The 20,619-nt window shown below is 41.3% G+C and overlaps 1 protein-coding gene across 5 annotated transcripts in view; it reads right to left on the reverse strand.

The window, feature by feature from the left end:
• Scaper (S-phase cyclin A associated protein in the ER) overlaps window positions 1-20,619 on the reverse strand; it is a 349,156-nt gene that overhangs the window by 28,341 nt on the left and 300,196 nt on the right. For all 5 annotated transcript variants that reach the window (XM_026779044.1, XM_026779043.1, XM_026779042.1 and 2 more), the window contains 3 exons: window positions 20,165-20,320; window positions 8,651-8,888; window positions 2,721-2,870 (listed from right to left, as the gene is read on the reverse strand). In XM_026779044.1, the coding sequence (XP_026634845.1) occupies window positions 2,721-2,870; window positions 8,651-8,888; window positions 20,165-20,320 (544 nt within the window). The remainder of the gene's footprint in view (window positions 1-2,720; window positions 2,871-8,650; window positions 8,889-20,164; window positions 20,321-20,619) is intronic.

Consider the following 20,619-nt stretch of genomic DNA (forward strand, 5'->3'; position numbering starts at 1 on the left):
CTCCCTCCTTTCCTTCCCTTTTTTTTTTTTTGAGATAGGCTTTCTCTGTGTAACAGTCCTGGCAGTCCTGTAACTCACATCATAGACCAGGCCAGGGTGCTCTTGAACTCACAGAGATCTGTCTGCCTCTGCCTCCTGAGTACTGGGATTACAGGTGTGTACCACCATGCCCAGCCACACCTTACTTTTTTAAGTCTCCTAGCACTGTTCTTTGTTTCAGGAGGCTTTAATGTACCTCTTAGATCCCACCCTCTACCCACCTACTTGAAGTAGGACTTAACTGTGGACGATGACAGCACTGTAGGGCTGAAGAGGTGACAGACAACACATGGGTATAACAGAACCAAGGTCTACAGGTCAGGGGTGATGTTTACAAACTGCTTTGCTACAAATTTTTGCTTTTTACAATTACTACCTTTGCTATCAGTTTCCAGTGTTTTGTATTTTAACACATTGTTTTCTCCTCGTAAACAGCTGCATTTCAGCAACTGTCTCAGGCAGACCTGACTTCACTGGCTCTCCTCCAGAGCAGAAGCAAAGGGTCAGTTCAGTCCCTTGCCCTCGTGGGAGACAAGATGCCAGAGCACAAGGTGCCGGAGCACAAGGTCTGGTTTCTCTCACTTTCCTAATTTCATCCTCTGAGTGAGCTCATCTCTCAACAGTGACCTCCAAATCTTACTGCATCTTTTTTTCTTCTAGAAGAAGTAGCCTGCTGGGGCAATGACTACTGCCGAAGCCGCCTGCTCCTCTACCATCTTCCCCTCCTAAGTCTCCCTTCTCTTCCACTCCTACCTTAATGCTCTCTATCCACTTCAGCTGCCTTTTTCCTTATCTCTCTGGTGAGACCAGAAATACCAAAGTGTGTGCTTATCTAAAAGGAGAGAACTACTGCGTGATGTAGCATCTGTAGAAAACTCAGAAACGCACAGAACTCCGCATTCCATAAACTTATCATAATGGAGATGGTTTGTACAAAAAGTTTCAAAGCGCAGCAGCATGAAATGTGCTGAAAGAATGAAACTTTTGACGTGGCACTGCACATGGTCAAACAGCACACTCACAAACTAGCTCTTTACAAGTGCAGCAGAGTGTCATGATGTACAGCACAAACCACTTATGTGTAAAACAGGAAATTGTTAGGTAAACTATGAGTGTCACACAAGGTAAAGCCATTAAGAATGATATTCTGGTATAATATGAAGTATACAGGAAACAGTACATGAGCACACGTGCAATGAAGCCTGTTGGTGACATCTCAGGTGCTGGAGTCAGAAACACCAGGGATTCCATTTTACTCTCTATATTTTCTTTGTCTTTTTCATAACAAATAAGGACTGTTTTGTGGTCATAAACACTAGACGAAATGTTAAAGTGATATAAAAATCATTTAGTAGACTGACACACACAAAGGGAAGAAATCCACACAGAACAGTCCCCTCACTTATCTTTTCCTCAGTAGTTTTTAAAAGTTTTGTCAACCTAATGGGCCAGACCCTGAGAAAGGATAAAACCCTGGCTGTTTGCAAGGGAACGAGCTTCCTGGGTATTTCTATGTGGGGATGTGACAATAATTGCCTTCTGGCAACAGGCTCTCGGCAAAGGAATTTTTTTTTAATTTTGTATATATTACTATTCCCAGATCTTCAATATTTTAACCACAAGAATGTTTTTCTAAAATGGACTGTCCATTTCTTGCCATTCTTACAGAGAATGCACCAAAGGTCCACTTTGTCTCCACGCTTACTAAGAGCCAAATGCTCCTGTGAACCTACAAGGCTGTGGCTGTGGCCTTCTGAGCCTGGCCTGTTCTCTCTGTCCTTTCCTCCTCACTGGACATGAAGTGGCAGCTCTCAGTGCACAACTTCTTGTCTTGTATGTGGCTCTGACAGTACACCCATCTCTTCTCTCACCTTCCTCTAGTGTGTTCTAGGCTGGTATATCTCATGGCACATTTATTTGAGATTTGATTAAAATAAAAACCAGTAAGTTTAGAGTAAAAGCTAGTAGGCTGTTAGGATCTTTTTCTCAGTTATAATCTATATAATCATATTTCTGTCTAGATAAAACTATATAAATTAGGTGGTTAAGAAATAGTTTGATATGTTAGCTGTGCCATAATTTATTTAAAAATAAAGTGGGAAGGAGAAGGTGATTTATTATCATCTTCCAATTCATAACAAACAAAATTCCACATTTATAAAGCAGGAGAATGCATTCATAGAAGAACCTTTACTCAGAAACAAATAAAGTAGCCAGGAACAAAACTATACCTGCCAGTCAAGCAGGAGAAGTCAGAATCTTGCACTCTAAGGTTCTGCCCCAAACATCTGGAAACCTCTGAACACCCAGGCAGAGGAAGGCCAAGGGCAGCTTTATATGTTTTACTAAGTGACCTGAACCAAGAGATGCAGACTCTTCCTTCTCACAGTGAGGGCATCAGAGTTCATGCAGTGTGGGAGTGGAAGCTGACTGTATAGGAGGGAATGGAAGCTTCTGTAGAAAAGATTTTACCTTTATAGCTCTCAGAGGAGGCCCTTGGGCTATCTGGTGCAGATCAAATATCTTCAGAGAGATAATGCCATCAACATAGCCTGGGAGCCTGGTTAAGGGCCTTTACACAGGACAGATGGGTTCCAGCAGGCCAGCCTGCCTTTTATCACTCCAATACCTCACACCCTCATTGCTGGGAGTAATCAAAGGTAACTTCCAGAGCTTCTTACCTGGTTATCTGGGTGGTTGACAGTGAAGTAGCCCACACAGACGATGACCTCATGAAGGAGGCTTTCACAGGAGACTTGGTTGCAGTGGCCCAGCAAGGAGCTAGCCATGTGACGGAATGCAAGGGACAAGCCCTCTGCCCCTACAATAGACTGACAGACAAGGAGCAGTTAGAACTCCCAGCCCAGGAAGAGCCAGGGCTGCACATCATATAGCAAGACAAGGCTCTGCACACTCTCTGCTATGCAGCTAGAGGAGCATGACATCTCGTTCTTGTCTTGTTTTAAACATTTATAGCATGTATTTAACAACAGAGCTCCTGTTCCTCGAAAAGTGCAGAAAGGGACTAAGGGTACAAGTTATAGACGTTCTGAACTTTCAAACAGCCTAGGTGTCAAATGTAAGGAAGTTTGCTTGAACACAGGAACTTTATCTTTTTATTTTATTTTTAAAGTTTCTATATTATTTTTAATTGGAGTTTTCCATACAATAAAATGTTTTTCCCTTTCCAAACTTTCCCAGAATCTTCAGACCCACCTCTACACTTTGTTTTTTTTTAAACAAAACCAAAAACAAATGAGAAACACATACAACACCCCCCAAAGGAATCCAAAATATACAAGTAAAAGACCAATAAGACAAAATGCCCAAATGAAGCAATATGAGACAAAAATATCATGAACCTGATATATTTCTACAGTACTATGGGTGCTCAGGTGTTCTTAATCTGGTAAATGGTCAAAATAAATGTAATGTTTAACCTGAAGGACAGAAAATAGGATCAAGACACTGTCCACCTAAAACAGTTACTTAGTACATGCTTAATAACTTACATTCTCTCATTTGTCAAGAATTCTTATTGTAGAAAATATGCAGACATGTATAACACTAAAATTTATCTGTGAATGTACCATGTAAGCTAATTTCTAGCACTTTTTCAGAAGGGAAGAAGTATATTCTTGTACATAGCGAAAACATTTAGTGTTCTTGTAGGCTCTGGGGATTGTACCCAGGGCCTCGCACATGTTAAGAAGACACTGACCACTGGGCTATATTCCCCACCTTTGTATATAGAGATAAATACCTATTTGTAGTTATTTACTTATGTTCAAATAGAAAATAAATCTAAATAAGAATTGTTATTCAAATAAATAGTGCTCTAAAACAAACGCTACCAAAAGAATGTGAAAACCCAAAACAAAACAAAAAATCTTCTCCCCAAACTTAGGAGCTCTTCAGCTATGAGGCTTCTGGGATCTTTTCTCCAGACAGCCTATGGGCTGTCAGTGGTGGGTGACTCGGGAGGAGAGTCTGAGTCTGCCTGTGCAGCCTGAAGCTTCTATTTAATAAACATGTCAAGCAGACAGAGCGACAGGAGGGCAAAGGGGAGAGGCGAAGCCCGCAGAGCGCACTGCAGCCCACACTGGAGCAGAGCACTGCTGCTGGCCTCTGGAAAAGCCACTGGTTTAAAACTCGTCTCTTTATCTGAGGGCTTGTTGGGTTTGATGGCTGTGGGTTGGAAATTTCAGCAAGCCCACTGTCTAAATGGGGTGACACACAGCCCTTCAGGTGCACTGCTGTGACCCAATGACTGCAGGCTGCAAGAGTGCCTTCTGTCACAGTCATACTGCCCCAAGACAGCCCCACCACAAATAGTTTTCAAGTCCCAAAGACACTTTAGGAGAGCTTTGCTCCTTTAAATCAAGTCCTGACACTTTCTCAGTTCAGCCCTTATTTAATTAGTCGCGTCCAGCATGCTGTGACCTAGTGCCCTCTGTTTAACCTTCCCTGATAAGAGCAGGTCAAAGGGCATGTATGTTTGAATATAAAAATCAAACCAATTTTTCAAGGAAACTATATTTCCTTTCTAGCCAGAATTAATTGCCAAGTCAGTACATTGATTTGTTTCTTGAGACCACCTTCAATTGTTAAAACTGTCACTGCAAATGCAATGTACAGTATCACTGCCCTCTAGGCCATCTGTGCCAGTATGATTTCAGAGTGGACTCCTGCTCTTTGCTGAGGGAGGAAGTATTTTAACAGCCTTATTGGTATATGATGAAAATGTTCTAATGGACAGCCCTTTTGTTGTTATGACACACAATAAGCACACAGATGCGTGGCTCTGAAGCAATGTAGAGAAGCATGAACGCTACATTCGGCACTTTCTGATCCAACGTCTCCCAGGAGGCTGAGTAACCGCTTTATCTTTATAAGCCACACAGTAAGGAGCTCGGGAACAGCATCCACAGAAATGCCTAGCAAGTGGACTGCCCAGGGAAGGCCCAGACTCAGAGACCAGAGGGTGTCAGTTCATGTGTCTGGGCCTAGCACTTGCTGGCTAGCACAATAGCATTGTGCAATCTTGTTTAATCTTCTGTTTTTGTAAGGTGGATGTTTCTAATTTGCTTTAGACGAGGGTACTGAATCTTATATACTCAGATAGCTTGTCCAAGGCCATACAATCTATGGTGGTGGGATTGCTTAGTAGGGTCAGTCTGACTCTGGGCGCAGAAGCTTGATGAGCATTGAGAGTCATTGGCACTCTACATTCATTCCTGTGATAGCTGGAGGCGTGATGTGACCATCAGTGGTGTCTGTGCGGACAGATGAGTCATCTAGCTTGCTAAACAGTGGTGCGGTTCATAAATGCTCTCAAATATTTCACCATTCTCTTACTAAAGGTGAGACCTATGTCTCTCTTTCAGTCTAGGAGGTTTATGAGTGATCCAACCAGTAGTACACACTACACACACACACACACACACACACACACACACACACACACACACACACATTTTATATAGAGAAATGTTGTTGCTATTGTTGTTGTTTTTCTAAGACAAGGTCTCATGTAGCCTGGGCTGGCCTTTTGCTCACTATGTTGCTAAGGTCTTGAATTCATGTCTTCTTCCTCCTCTTCTTATCCTCCCTCCCATCCTCCCTCCCTCCCTCCCTCCCTCCCTTTCCCCATTCTATAAGCACAGAACATTGTTATTATCTTTAAAATATATATTATTTATGTGTATGCATGAGTGCTTGCAATGTATATATGTATACCACACACATGCTTGGTGCCTGCAGAAGCCAGAAGAGATCATATGATCACCTGAAACTGACTTCGCAGATGTTTTTCAGCTTCAAGTGGGTACTGAGGGCTGAGCCAGAGTCCTCTGCAGGAGCAGCCAGGGATCTGAACTGCTGCGCATCTTTCAGTCCCCTTAACACTGATTTTGAGAGAGGGCCTAGTAATGCAGTAAAGCTGTCCTCAAAGTGTAGGAGTCCTCTTGCCCCAGTTTCTAAGGACTAAGCATAGTGTGCTTGATATACAGCTATATGACCTCTCAAAATAGGTCATGAAAAGTCATGCTGTCTGGTTCTCTTGGAACACTTGCTTTCCAGAAATTTCCTCTTAGGACATTCCCCTCAGGATTCTGCTATCATAATCTTTTGAGAAGTCTCTATCATATAGATAAGCTGTGTATAGGACTATCAGCTGGCTAGTACTCGAGCCTTTGAGGTATCCCGAACACCAACATGAGCAAAGGATTCTCTAGAGAATTTCAGTTCCTAGCTTCATAAGATGTGCTTACCCTTCCTTTCATCCTCCTTTTTCTTTTTTTCTTTTTCCCTTCCTGAGACAGGGTTTCTCTGTGTAGCTTTGAATCCTGTCTTGGAACTCACTCTGTAGACCAGGCTGGCCTCAAACTCACAGAGATCCGCCTGCCTCTGCCTCCTGAGTGCTGGGATTAAAGGCGTGCGCCACCGCTGTCTGCTCCCTTCCTCCCTTTTCCTCCTTTAGCATAGTGACTCTCTTGGTTGAAGCCTTGTCATCAAGGAGCAGAGTCAAGTCACCCTCATGAGCTACAGAATTCTCTACATAATTATATACTCACAGAGTCTGAGAGCATAATAAAACTGATCACATTGCTATTGTTTACTACATTAAGTTCAAGTGTTTTTTTCTAAATTCATAAAAACAACCGGATTAGGTGTACACTTTTTCATAATCTATGGTAACAAGGAAATCATTTTATTTTGATCTAACTGATGGGGCTACTACTGGATTCTATATTCTCAAGTCCTCTGATTCAGAAGTAGCAATCCCTGACATTGTCTGGAGCAGACTCTCTCATTGCGGGTGTGCTGTAAACTACTACATCCCTGAAGACTGCAGTTAACAGCAAAGGCTGCTTCAGCTGCTTTGGAAGCAGCACACATTGATCCTAGAGGAGGGTCTTCTGTGCTTGTGATGGATAAAGTAACTATAAAGTACAGGCTCCAACGATACAACTCATTAACTTTTCTTAACAGAATCCTAGAGGACATGAATGAACTGAAGACAAGCCAGCAGTTACAAAGCAGAAGTGTTTCTCCAGCTCAGGGCAGCAGAGCACACTGTCTTCAGTGTGCATCTCTCAGCCCTTTCCCCTCTCAACAAGTAATTCATCTAGATTATGGGTTCATCACCTGCCAAGTTTGTTCCTTTTTTAATGAAATCACTTGGCAGTTAATAAACGGACAGGGAAAGTCTATTCCTTGGGGCTTGCTCTGTTACACAGGTTCAGTGTTTTTGAAAATTAAATTTCCTACTTGAAAAAAGTCTGTTTTTAAGCTGACAGCATGGTATTATAGCAAAAGCCATTTTTCTTTCTTTAGCTATAAAAATTTATAGCACTTTGTACAGTTATGTATAAATGACCTTTACTTTGGACACAAATCAGTTAAATCATCCAGAGAGTTATATCAATCAAAATAATCAATTTTGGTTTTATTCTATAAAAAGCCATTAGTTTCCTTAACATTTAAAAGTTGACAGGATGATAATACCTTTATCTAAAGAATTCAGGATGGAAGTTTTGTAAGTTACGGCAGCATGGCATAGGCTAAATTTAAAGAGTGGAGAGTCATGGTAACTAATCTTATTTCAGCTAAATAGAATTTAGGTAAATTATTTATCAGTTTCTCCATCTGTAAAATGGGTACAATAACATTTTACGTAGTATCTATGAGGATAAATGAGAAAGCACATGTGGAACATTTAGCATGGTACCAAAATCAGTAGCTTAATGAAGGGTACATATGCTTTATAATTCTCTTCTGGGATCTCAGAACCCAGAGAAGAACCTCCCATTATATATACATTAAAAGATTAACTTTTTGGAGACTGGAAAGATGGCTCAGCAGTTGGGAACACTAGTTGTTTTTCTAGAGAACCCAGGTTCAATTCCTAGCACCCACATGATGGCTAGGAACTGTCTATAACTCTAGTTCCAGAGGAGATCTAATGCCCTCTTCTGGCTTCTGCTGGTACTAGGCATACATGTGGTACATAGACACACACACAAGGAAAACATATAAATGAAAATAAGTAATCCTTAAAAATGGTTTCTAAAAAAATTAACTTTGGGGGGTTGGGGATATGGCTCAGTGGGTAGAATATTTGTTGTGCAGGTATGAGAGTCTAAGCTCAGACTTCCAGCACCCATGTAAAAATCGTGGCATGCCAATGAGTGTCTATACTCTAGTACTAGGTACAGGGAGACAGGCGGATCCTGGGGGTTTGCTGGCCAGCAAGTCTATCATAAATGGTGAGCTCCAAGTTCAGTGAGAGACCCTGTCTCTAAAAAAGGTAGAGCCAGGCATGATGGCACACATCTTTAATCTCTCTGAAGGCAGGTAGATTCTGTAAATTCGAGGCCAACTGTTCTATGTAGGAGTCCCAGCCCAGGACTACATAGTGAGACCCTTTCTAAAATGAATGAATGAATGAATGAATGAATGAATAAATAAATAAATAAATAAATAAATAAGACAGCCAGTGAGAAAGGAGGATACCCAGCTCCCACCTCTAGCCTCCACATGCACATGCAAGGACACACCCATAGCAACTTTTGTGTTGGTTAACACAACCTGAATCAAGGTTTAGTACCTGAAAAGCAGGCAAATCAAGAACTGCAAAACTGTTGAAGAAACGCAAACTCTGAATGGCTACTTGGATGGTGTTCTGGGTGTAGCTCTCCTTGGGACTGGTAGAGCTGGGGTCTGAGATGGTGCCGTGGAAGAGGATACAGTACAGCATGTGTAGAACTCCAGCCAAGTCTGTGGCTTGAAGAGCAGCTGTCAGCCCTGTGGGGTCCGGGTGATTACTGTCAAATATGCTGCAGGACCTGACAAAGAAACACACAACTCTGAGAAAAATCTAGTTAAAGGATGTTTATAGGTTAAATGAAACACAACAAGCAGACCATTAAAAAGCAAACCATCTGAGTTGTGTAATGAGGTAACAAGAAACCTCTAGAAACAAATGTAGCCTTCCCCACTTAGTGTATGTGGCTTCCCTTTCTTTTCCCTGGGGGAGCAGCCTGCTCCGCTGTGGTAACTGAGCACCATGCAGTTGGTGCTGAGGCTACTACTGCCCTTCCTGTACTTGGCAGCCTAAGATACCCCTACTATCTCTAGTGCCTACATCTGGGTAAACTGTAAAGAGTCTGTGAGAGCTTTATGGACTCAGAGATCCATAGTTTCCTTTTCTGGACCTACAAAGGGAATCTTCTCAGGGGAAGCAGTTACCAGGGAAACATAGGTCCTCAAAACCCTGCAGTAAGTCCATATACCAAAGTGAGATGCTTCAACTGCTTTGTAGGCCCTGTTCCAGAATAAACAATATATTAGCAGGATAGGTTGTGTAGGCCATAGTTTCCAAAACCCTAAGATTAGGTCTATATAGATCATTGCAGACTCAGCTTAGTCATTGTATGTAGCTTTACTGATGAGACAGAAAAGGCAATTTAGTGGTAAATGAATTCTTAAAATCAACAGTGAGACAGCAAGGTTTTGCTAAATCTATCTCATTCCTGAAATAAGGCATACAAAGCATGCAGTCAAAGCATATACAGCTGCCAACTATTCATTCACCTCCCCATCCCCAGCTTCCAGCTACTGACAACAGACTGCCCTCTGAGGAAACAGCCCTCCTTACCTCATTGCTAGAGTACGTGATGGAGCCCTCCCTTGTTTACTCTGGCACAAGGGTGCCTAGCTCGAAGCTTAAACTCTACGTTTTATTTCCCTAGCTGTTTAGCACATGCCACACTCAGAGCCAGAAGGCTGCAGAGGGACACTTTTGTCACTAAACTTGGAAAGAATTCCCCCTTTTTCTTTTACTGGGTCCAAGAAGATGCAAGTTTTAAGGTGTGATAGGCAGGGGCTCTAACTATAGCAGGGACAAACCCTAATGTTCCTTGGTGCTGTTCCAAGTAGGTCAGTTACCGCTTTTTCATGGGACTTGGCCTTTTCTCTGGGAAGTTTTAAGATGCTGCTCAGTGTCCTTCCTAATACTCCATCATCTGTGCAGCATCAGCACAAGTGCCCACACTAGTCTGTGACCATGCACTGACACCTTTCTCAAGCTCAGAACATGGACAGCTTTTTCCCTATCATTTGTCAACCCTTCAAGCAGGAATGCAGGAGGGAGAGAGGCACTAAGATCTATGCTTATTCCATCATCTTGCTTGTAACATTCAGAAGAAATCACTAAAGAACTCAGAGGGCTGGCTGGTGAGTTTCTAGTATCGTGTCTAAAGGGATCGTTTTATTCATTTTAATTTGGTAGTTGCATCGAAGTAGAGTTTTATTGATAACCTTAGTCAGCATTTATGTCTCAGATATATTCTGTTTCTGATATTGCTCAGAACACAACTACAGAACATGACAAATCCTTGTGTGCTTCTCATGGAATACCATTACCTTATGCACACAGCAGGATCCTCTTAGTTGCTGGGGTTGGTACTATTCTCATGCATGGTGTGCATTATGTAGCAACTACAACCTAAAGCAGATCATATGAGCTTCTTAAGTAGCAGAGGCAGGGGCATGATGCAGGCCTTATTACCTGTGTTCTGCCCAAGGACCAAAACATTCACACAGAATAGGAAGTGATCTCTTATTTTTCTCTGCCTTTTCTTTAGTGAGAATTTGCAATTCACTGAATATTGTTAAATATAATACACGTTTGTGACATAAGGGGGTCTTTTATAGTATGTTACTATATAAAGATTAAAGTTTTAAAAAGGACTTTGATTATAGGTACATTTGGAACACTTTTTATAAACTTTTTAGGTATCAGTTGGTGCTAGCTTCCTGCCATTGAAGTCAAAAGAACTAGGAGTCAGACCCTAACTACAGACACGAGAAAAGATTAATTTGTTTGCAGTTATTATATAGGGTCTGAAAAGAGACTCGTGTTGGGATTAGTTCAAACAGGCTAAATCAGAAAGCAGTTCTCCCTAAAACTATTTTTTTGTTTTTGTTTTTGTTGTTGTTGTCGTTTGTTTTGAGACAGGGTTACACTGTGTAGCCCTGGCTGTCCTGGAACTCACTCTGTAGACCAGGCTGTCTGGGAACTCAGAGATCCTCCTGCCTCTTCTTGCCAAGTGCCACTAATTCTTAATTGGTTTAAGAACCTGAGGAGTGTGACACTATTGCTGGTAATCAGAGTTGACGACTCTGAATCTGAATGCTGACTTCCCCTTACTGACCTGCTGCTTTCAGTAGATTATTAGCATATTCTAACACAAATATTCAGGAATACAGGTTTATTGCTAAGAACACTGTCATAACCTTTCTTAGCAATTACTAAAAGTCATGAATTCTCTATTTTTTCTTCCAAAGAATAAATGCAAAAAATACAGTTTCATTGATAAGAACATTGTCATAACCTTTCTTAACAATTACTGAATGATATGAATTATCTATTTTTTTCTTCCAAAGAATAAATGCTAAAAGTCAACCAACCAACCAGCCAAACAAACAAACAAAAAATCAAAACTCAAACAGAACGCTTAAAGAGAAGGTCACCAGCAGTGTTTCTCCTGCAGCTTCATGGGGAAAAGAACTGACCTTACAGCTAATAAAAACAACACAGTCTTTGGAAATATTCTCCTAAGGAAATGAAAGTGTTGGCTGATGAAAATCAGGGAGTGAGATGTGGAAATGGTTCAAAATGCATATAATATTGCTTTGAGGAAAAGTATATTTCTCTTAAAGTGATCTCATGAAATATAAAAAGGCTGTGAGGGTCTGTGAGTTCGAGACCAGCCTGGTCTACAAGAGCTAGTTCCAGGACAGGCTCCAAAACCACGAAAAAACCAAAAAAGAAAAAACAAAAACAAAACAAAACAAAAAAACAAACAAAAAAAAGGCTGTGAGGGCCTTTTATTTACTTTAATTTTTTAAATTCATCAGTCAATTTATTTATTTGTGTGTGTATGTGTGCATGTGCACTCCAGCACACATGTGGAGGTCAGAGGGCAGCTTGTGGGAGTCTGTTTTCTTCTTCTACCATGTGAGTCCCAGGGATCAGGCTCAGGTCCTCAGGCTTGGGCAAGCTCTTTCCCTGCTGAGCCATCTCTCTGGGTCAATGTTTACTTCTGATTTAGCCTGAAATACAGATCATTAGCTGTCAGTAGATGCCTGGCTCCTGTTGAGTCTTAACTCTTAGTTATAATCTCTTTAATCCCACATGTTTATAGTAAAAGGCTTTATGCATATCATGAATGCATTATAGAATTTTTCTTAAAAAATGTGATATTAAGAGAAAAAAGGACACAAAGTTGTGGGAGGCCAGGAAAGTGGGGATGAATGGGGAGGAGTTGAGAGTTGGAGTAGGGATAAATATGATAAAATACATTGTATGTAAATTTCAAAAATTAATAAAAATATTTTAAAAATGCATGAAGGATATTAAAAAATAGACGTGAAGTTTTGCATAGCAAACTTTAAATTTTTAAGACTCTTCAATTGTTTTTAACCAGATTTTAAGGTATTTTTATTTGGATTCCAGTACTAGAAATTTTAGTGAAATATTTATTTGAATTCACTAAAACTAGATTTGAATAAGTATAACTGGGCTATCATTACTGCCATATAGCATATAGCACCTGAAATATAGCTCTTTTTTTTTTTTAAGACAGGATTTTTCTGTTTAACAGTCCTGGTTGTCCTGTAACTCACTTTGTAGACAAGGCTGGCCTCGAAATCACAGAGATCCACCTGCCTCTGCCTCCCGAGTGCTGGGATTAATGGCGTGCGCCACCATGCCAGTCCCAACACTGCTTTACAGGAGTGTAGAATTAGGTAAAAAAGCATCAGTTTGCATAGGCGTGAATCATAAGCCATCCATTACATAACTGGCCTCAACCAGCCTAAACCAGCAGTAGAGAGGTGCAGTTCCAGACTCTGTAGCTCCTTCCCTCCCATTTGTTCCTAGTTTGTCTGTGTTCATCTTCCTGACTTACAGTATCCATGCTTCCCTTCTGTAGGGCTTTGGACCATCTAGATTACTCTCATAGCATCTGGGATTTTGCTTCATTCATCTGTTACTTCTAGAATCTCTGAGGCATCTTGTGGAACTTCAATTTCAGTACTGAAACTGTGCACAGTGTTGGTGTGGAGTGAATTAAGGCTGTGCCTGCCCTGGTGATGGATGAGAACTTCACTGAACAAGAAGTGAATTATTTCTCAGCAGAATTCCAGCTTTTGGCTCTTAGATAGTGGGATATTCCAAGACAGGCAATGCTCATCTAGTGACATCATCATTTACCAGGCTTTGTGTGAGCACAAAATGAATGATGCTCTCTTGGGTACTCCGCTCAAAAGCCAAAGTGCCTGTGCTCCAATACACTGAACCAAAAGGCAAGGAAGACCTGGCCCTTAAACTGGAGGAGGCTGCAGTCCAGTAATGGTGGGTCTGTCAACTACCTCTTGCTGGTAGAACAAACTGTCACAACCTATTGGCAGCAAACAACATAAATGTAGCATTTTAGGGTCCTAGAGGTTGTACTAAAAACATTGCCACAGTTTGTGTTCCCTCAGGGGTGCAGGGCAGAGGGGTGCTTCCTGACCTTTCACAAATTGCAGATCACACTCAGACCTCTCTAAGGCCCACAGTGCACCATCTTCACATATTTTTAACACACACACTACACTGTGTTTAGTGTCAGATGACAGCTTTGGGCTTGCTGGTGTAGAGTCCTTGCTGGGGGTTTTGAGCTTCTTTAGATGGTGTCTCTGGCTAAGCCCAGGAAGTGGAGGAGACCCAGTACAATCTTGGGAAAACAAGGTGACTGGAAGGGAAAGGAGAAGCTTCCAGGGAGAAAAGGCAGCTCAGGGTGACTGACTGGTACTAGCCCCAGATCGGAAGTGCACAACAGGGATGTGGTACAACAATGACTCTCATCTGAGACACTTGGACCTCCATAGAAAAGGGTCCTAGTTTTGGCTAGTCTGACCCTTCTGATTTTCAACTGGGCCACAGAGGATCTGCCATAGCCTCTTCTGCCTTGCTTAGTAAAGGATGAGTAACTGGGGAAGAAAACTGTCCTAATGGGACTATGATCACTACAGACATTGCTCACAGAGCTTTCTGTCTCCCATTCTTGCTTTTTAAATCCATACTTCATAGAGTATGAAAAATTTTTTTCCAATTGGTTTCCATCAAGCTTAGAATAGAACTCAAGTTTCCTGCTTTTTCTTTTTCTTTTTTGGTTTTTCTAGGTCAGGTTCCTCTGTGTATCCCTGGTTATTCTAGAACTTGCTCTATAGACTAGGTTGGCCTCAAACTCATAGAGATCCACCTGCCTCTGCCTCCCAAGTGCTGGGACTAAAGGTGTGTGCCACCATGCCTGGCAAAACTCAGATTTCTTTGTGAGTCTTCCCTCATTTCCTGGGCTGGACTTCCTCTCCTATCACTTTCTTCCTCATCTAATTCAGCACCCACCAGTGTTGTTTCTGGAACACAGAAAACCAGGCAGAACCTTACCATTCTTTTCAAGTAGAATATTCTTCCCTTGGATTTTTCCCATGGCTGGCTCCTTCGAAGATACAATTTCATTACCCCAGAGAAGCCTTCTCTGACAGACATGTGAGTAAGAACTCAGATGGCCTCTAGTTTTCAAGTCTCCCAAGGGCCTAGGCACTGTGCAGTAAAGATCACTCATCCTTCTCTGTACCTTGACAGAACCCTCACCTACAAACTCTGTGAGACTTTTGGGTAATCTGCTACACTACCACAGTAGCCAGCTGGAATAGGGAGAAGAAAATCAAGGAAATGTGAGGTCACAGACATTCAGGGAGAAAGGCAGGACCAGCTCATTCTGTATGTTAGCAAGGAATGAGCAGGATTACCATAGGCAGCAGCCTGGTGTGAGGGGACGCTCTGTAAGCTGCAGAAATCCAACAGTGGTAGAACTGGCCCTGCATTAAGTACTAAGCCCCATGCCATTAGATATACCCACATAGAAAACGGTAGATCATTAAAAAGATTCAAACCTTATTGCAAGATTGGGTGATTTTAAGGTTCTTTTCACTCAATAGAATATGGTTATAGATTACATGCAGAGAAATGGTCAATCATGATAAGTCTGGAGCTGGACCCTCAAAGGCTAGTAACTACACACACACACACACACACACACACACACACACACACACACACACACTTCTTTTCCCATTTGTCTTTTGCTTTAGATACTATTAATGGCCACACGTACTTTCTTCTCTCCAATACATCATTCATATGGTACTTGTTAATGCTTCAAAATTTGGTTTTTAACAGGCCATGTTTCTGTTCAAAGGCTGTTAATGACACTACTGTCCCCACAACATACTAGAAAATAATTTATATTTTTACACTTTAGCCTTGCCATCATCTGGGAAGCATTACAATCACCATCAAACATGTCAAAGTTCAGCTAACTGTATTTTTTACTCATGTTTTTCTGCTTTTATATCTTTGGTTATGTTATTTTTTTGTCTATCTTTACCTCAACTCTATATGGTTATTATTACCTTGTTACCAACTCTTATTATTACCATTTTTTTGGGTACTGGACTAATTTTTAGGTACTCCAGAAAATATCTAGCCCTTATAAACTCAGAGTGACCTTTCCATCTTCTGAAATCTACTGACAATGGTAATGAGAGTGGCCAACATTTATTAAGCATTTACATGTGCCAGACAGCCTGCTAAGTACTTGTATGTACTACATTCTAACTTCTTTCTCCCTATCTTTTATCATGGATATTTGTATATGTTTCTTCTTTTTCCTCTTAACTTACTAGGTCTTTGAGGACAGAATAAGAGTCCTGAGTCATTTCTGCTTTTTCCCAAGTCTAGCACAGAACCTGGCATGGAACAAGTGCTACATAAATATTTGTTCAGTGAATGAATGGATAGGTAGGGAGGCAGAATTAAAAGTTTACCTTTGTTTGAATAAATGGTTTAGAAGCATCCTTAAACACTTGAGAAGTATTCATTTATATCCACATAATTAATGGGCTAAATTATAAATCATTCTGATCTTTTTATGACATAGGCTTTCAGACTTTGGCTACAACATATTTTGTTAGTGCAGTTTGGATATGAAAATGGAAAACATATATACATATAACAACAAAATTCCTTTTTATAAAAATGATTTTTAAATTCAGATGTCTTCCTTAGCCAATCATTATCAGCCTTGTCTTACTTCTTTTTCCTCAGAAGTGAAAGTTTTGCAAGGGTTATAACATTAATATATATGATTGTTTGTTATTATCGATCTGCTGCTTCTTGGTCCTCTGTTGCCTCTACTGCATAACTGTAGGTACAGTTATGAAGATAGTAAGTCACTGCAGAGTAAGTACGATCCAGGGCTGACTGCCATTTACAAACACTCTTAGTTCTGCTGAGGAGTCCACACCTTAAAGGAGGCTGAGCCCAGCTGGTTATGGATTTGGGTGCCACCCTGAGACTTAAAACTATTCTTTTCTTTTTACTTCCTGTAAGACCAAGAATGGAAAACTGATAGCCATAAAGGCCAGAAATAAGCATTTCTGAAAATCCTATTACAAATGGCTCAGTTTTGTTTGAATAAGAATTGTAGTTTGTGAACAATTTTAATTTAAAATTCTGTAGTAATTCTAAACTAAGCCAATTCTTTTATCACATTTTCACTTTTACTTAAGTAAATACACATTCATTGTTCAAAACCAAGCCTGGTATAGAAACCGTGGGTTCACTCTTCCCTCCCCCACACTGAAGCACAGATTAACAGCACCAATTCTGACACCCTAACTGTCTTTCAGAACAGCTAGGTAAAAATTAGAAGATTAAGGGCACAATAGGAGAGGACTCCAAAAGTGGACCTGCTCAATCTCCCTTACAAAGGCCAGGCTGCTGGCAGACTGCAGCGTGTTTACTCAAAGCCTGTGCTATCAATTAGTCTGCTTAATTATCTCAGACTCTGCCAGTCCGAGAGGCGATTCTAAGGCCTCCAGGCTCTTCTTTGTCTTTTACTCTGGCTACTCACAAAAGAGCTTTAAGGACAAGCTTTCCTCGACATTATGGATCTAGCTAGTCTCTTGCAGCCAAAACAGGTATTGTGTATATTAAAGTCACAGGTCCTACTTCTTGAGACAGGGCTGTAAGGTAGCATAGAAATTCTAATGTATGTAACAAAATGCTTGGAAGGGCTGCTGTAGTTCGTTTTTAGAAATAAACCATCTACGAAGACAGGAGAGCAGCACAGACGACCTATAAACATTAAATGTGAACACACCTGAGTGGCAGACTACTCCCTGCACTAGCTGTGGTTCTCAGGAAACGGAGACTGAAGAAGGACAAGACTAGTTAGGGATTATTTTTTTCCGACTTTGAGAATAGTAGCTTATGTAAACTCTACTAGAATTTCCTAGGTAAATCATATCACAGAACCACCTGGACTTATTTTTACTTCCAGAATAATCTACTTTTGCAATAAGTCCTGTTAATAGAAATTTGCTAAGCAATTAAAATTGGAAAAAGAAATTATATTGGGGGAATTAAGAATGTTTACTCTTAGAAAGAGCAAATCACTCATCAAACTACTTACCCTTCCCTCATTTGGAGACTGTAACATTTACTGCTCAACAACTGCAAGTCAGAAGCCTGGGGGTTCGGCTAGATTCTTTATCTCATCTCCCATATCATGAAGCCCTTTGCTATCTTATTTATTCTACCTCCTCTTAATATATTTGTTCCTCTCTATTTTCACTGGGTCTAGAGGCACTCAATATTATTCATGTGAACCATGATAAAGTCTCTTTGCTAATCCTTTGGCTGCATCCATCTCTACATTTTTTAGGAGTGTTCCTTCTGAAATAGAAATTTGATCCTGTCCAAACAAGCCAGTGGCAGTAGGCCCCTATTTTCCTTTGAGCCTCATAAGAGCTAACATTTAAGGAGCTCAATCAATGGCCCCTTACTCTCCATAGTCACAAGGACATCAAATCGAACACAAAACACTATATAGTTTTAAATATCCATGTATTTTGGCTTGGGCTGCCCCCAAAGCAGATTTTTAAACAAGGATATGGGTATAAATACATTCTTGTGTGTGGGTGAGAAGGTAGGGCAGGTGAAAAAGCTGAACAAGAAATTATGGATGAATATGCTATTGCCGGGAACCTTGTGAAACCATAGTGAAAATATCTCAGAATCGTTCCACTGAGGGACAGGAAAGCTGGAGTATCACTCACTAGCTTTTTGTTGGATGTCACTCCTGTGTGTGTTAGTTCTCCTGATCTTTGGCAGAGAACACCCTTAGGTGGAGAAATAGGACTGTCAGGCAGGTAAAAGGCAGCAGTTCTGTCTGCTTTACCATGTACTGCAGTGCATGTTCCTTCTACTTGTCTGGCCACTTGAAGAGTCAGCCTACTGACAGGGTGAGGTGGGCTGTGTCTTTTAATCTTAGCATTAGGGAGGCAGAAGTAGACCAATCTCTCTGAATTTGAGGCCAGCCTGAGCTATATAGGGAGTTCCAGGCCAGAGGGGCAACAAAGTAAGACCACAAATTATACACCAGCCGCATATACTTACCTTGGTGATAGTCATTTAAATTCAAAATGAGCACAGGCAATATAGACAAAATGCTGGCAAGTTTGCAATACTGTGCATTGCAGATAAGAGTCAGGACCTGAAGGGGTTTGTTGTCTGAGAGAACAGTAGGTAAGAACTAAGTGGGCAGAGTGGTGCCTGAAACTGGTGTCAATGCGCTGACAGCTGTTCCTGCCCCAGACTCTTCCCAGTGTTGTAGCAACTATTTCCTGATTCTATTCTCAGAAAGGCAGGCTTTGTCTACATTCCTGGATAGAAAGTAACTATGAGAGACACTCAACACAGGCTATCTTTGCTTTCCTGAAGTCTCAGACAGTTTTAATCTTCCTATGAATGTCACAGAGGTGAGGGACTGGGTCAGAGTAAGGAAGATTAGGTGGGTTTAGGGATCTTATTTGCAATGGACTAAACCAATGTTCATTTTAGAAGAAATGCTTTTCTCACAAAACACAGTGTACACTTGCATTCCGTGTACCATGGATGCAGGTGGGGCAGGTTTCTTTAAGAGGCTAGATTTTATAAACTTCAAATAACTTGTTTTCTTTATGAAAAGCCTTTAAAATGTACAGTGAAAGAAAACCTGAAATACAATTAAGCACTGTTTAGAGTTTAATTTTAAGTAAACTACTTACTGAATGTCTTTGCTATGCTTCAGGGATATATCATATTCCTATCGAAACACCAAGTCACTATTGTGCATGACTCACACTCAGGGATTCCTTGCCCTTTCTGGAGAACTGTGACTGTTTAATTAATTAATTGTGTGTGCGTGTGTGTGTGTGTGTGGTGTGTGTGTGTGTGTGTGTGTGTGTGTGTGTGTGTGTGGTGTGTGTGTTCTGAGCACATGCATGCAACAATGCACATGTGGAAGTCAGAAAACAAGTTTGGGAGTTCTCTCTTTCGACCCTGATTGGGGGATCAAAGTCAGGCCATCAGGCTTGTGTGGGTTTTAACTCCTGAACCACCCTATTGGCCTGGGAATGATCATTTCTGAGGACACCTTACAGGGCAGTGCTCAAGTCCACAGTAGTTTCTGGCACGTTGCTTTGGTTGCAGCCATGAGTTACAAGTGCCTCCAGAGAGTTACTGTGGTTGGACGGCTCTTTTGCTTCAGTACTTTGTTGGAAGGAGAAGTAGAGAATATAAAGTTTAGGAGATTAACTAAAAGGAGGTGAAGGCAGCAAGATTTCTTGCTGGTGAACTGTGCTGCTCTGGGCTAATGGCCTGATCTGGCTTGGCATATGATTTGTCGCAGACTAACTGACTGCCAGAGAAGCACTCGACACCTCTGGATCTCAGCAGAAGAGGAAGTGGATGATTCACGTCTTTAGACAGTCAAGTTCATGACACCAGTGAGAAAGCGGACTTTGGCAGGAATATGTATTCCACCCTATAAAAAATTCAACCCATGTCTCAATGTAGAAAACCAATGACAAGGGAAAGAGAGGGGATGAGCTGAGTGAGTAACGCACAGCAGTGAAATTCAAAGATAGGCAAAGCTTTAGAGATGCTCCAACATACAAGTCTTACCTTCCAGTCACAGCAAAGCATAGGGTACACATCCCACGTAGGAATCCTGTGGCATGCTGCAGAAATGTGGCCATCTTGGGATTCTCATCCACTGGGCCTTGCACAGAGAGGAAGCAGCCATGCAGTCTGTCAATCAGACCCATGTTCACCACATAGCTAGTGAGAGAGAACAGTATGTCTCAATCTGCACAGGTGACAATGTCTTCATTTTCCATGATAAATCTTACCACATCCAGGTTTGTGTCCCTCAACATGCAGACAGAACATAGTTTTGAATAAAGCAGCTTGTGAACCAACAGTCTAGGATCTGGCACGAAATAATCGGCTATTCTTTAATCACTTCCCTGTTCTGAAGAATCTGATGACAGGGGAAACCATCTGAAATGAGCTTACTGTCTTTTTCCCCACTTCAAACAGGATTTCTCTGTGTAGCCTTGGCTGTCCTGGAACTTGTT

This window comes from Microtus ochrogaster, chromosome 5, assembly GCF_000317375.1.
Source record: "Microtus ochrogaster isolate Prairie Vole_2 chromosome 5, MicOch1.0, whole genome shotgun sequence".
In the NCBI taxonomy this organism is placed as follows: domain Eukaryota; kingdom Metazoa; phylum Chordata; class Mammalia; order Rodentia; family Cricetidae; genus Microtus; species Microtus ochrogaster.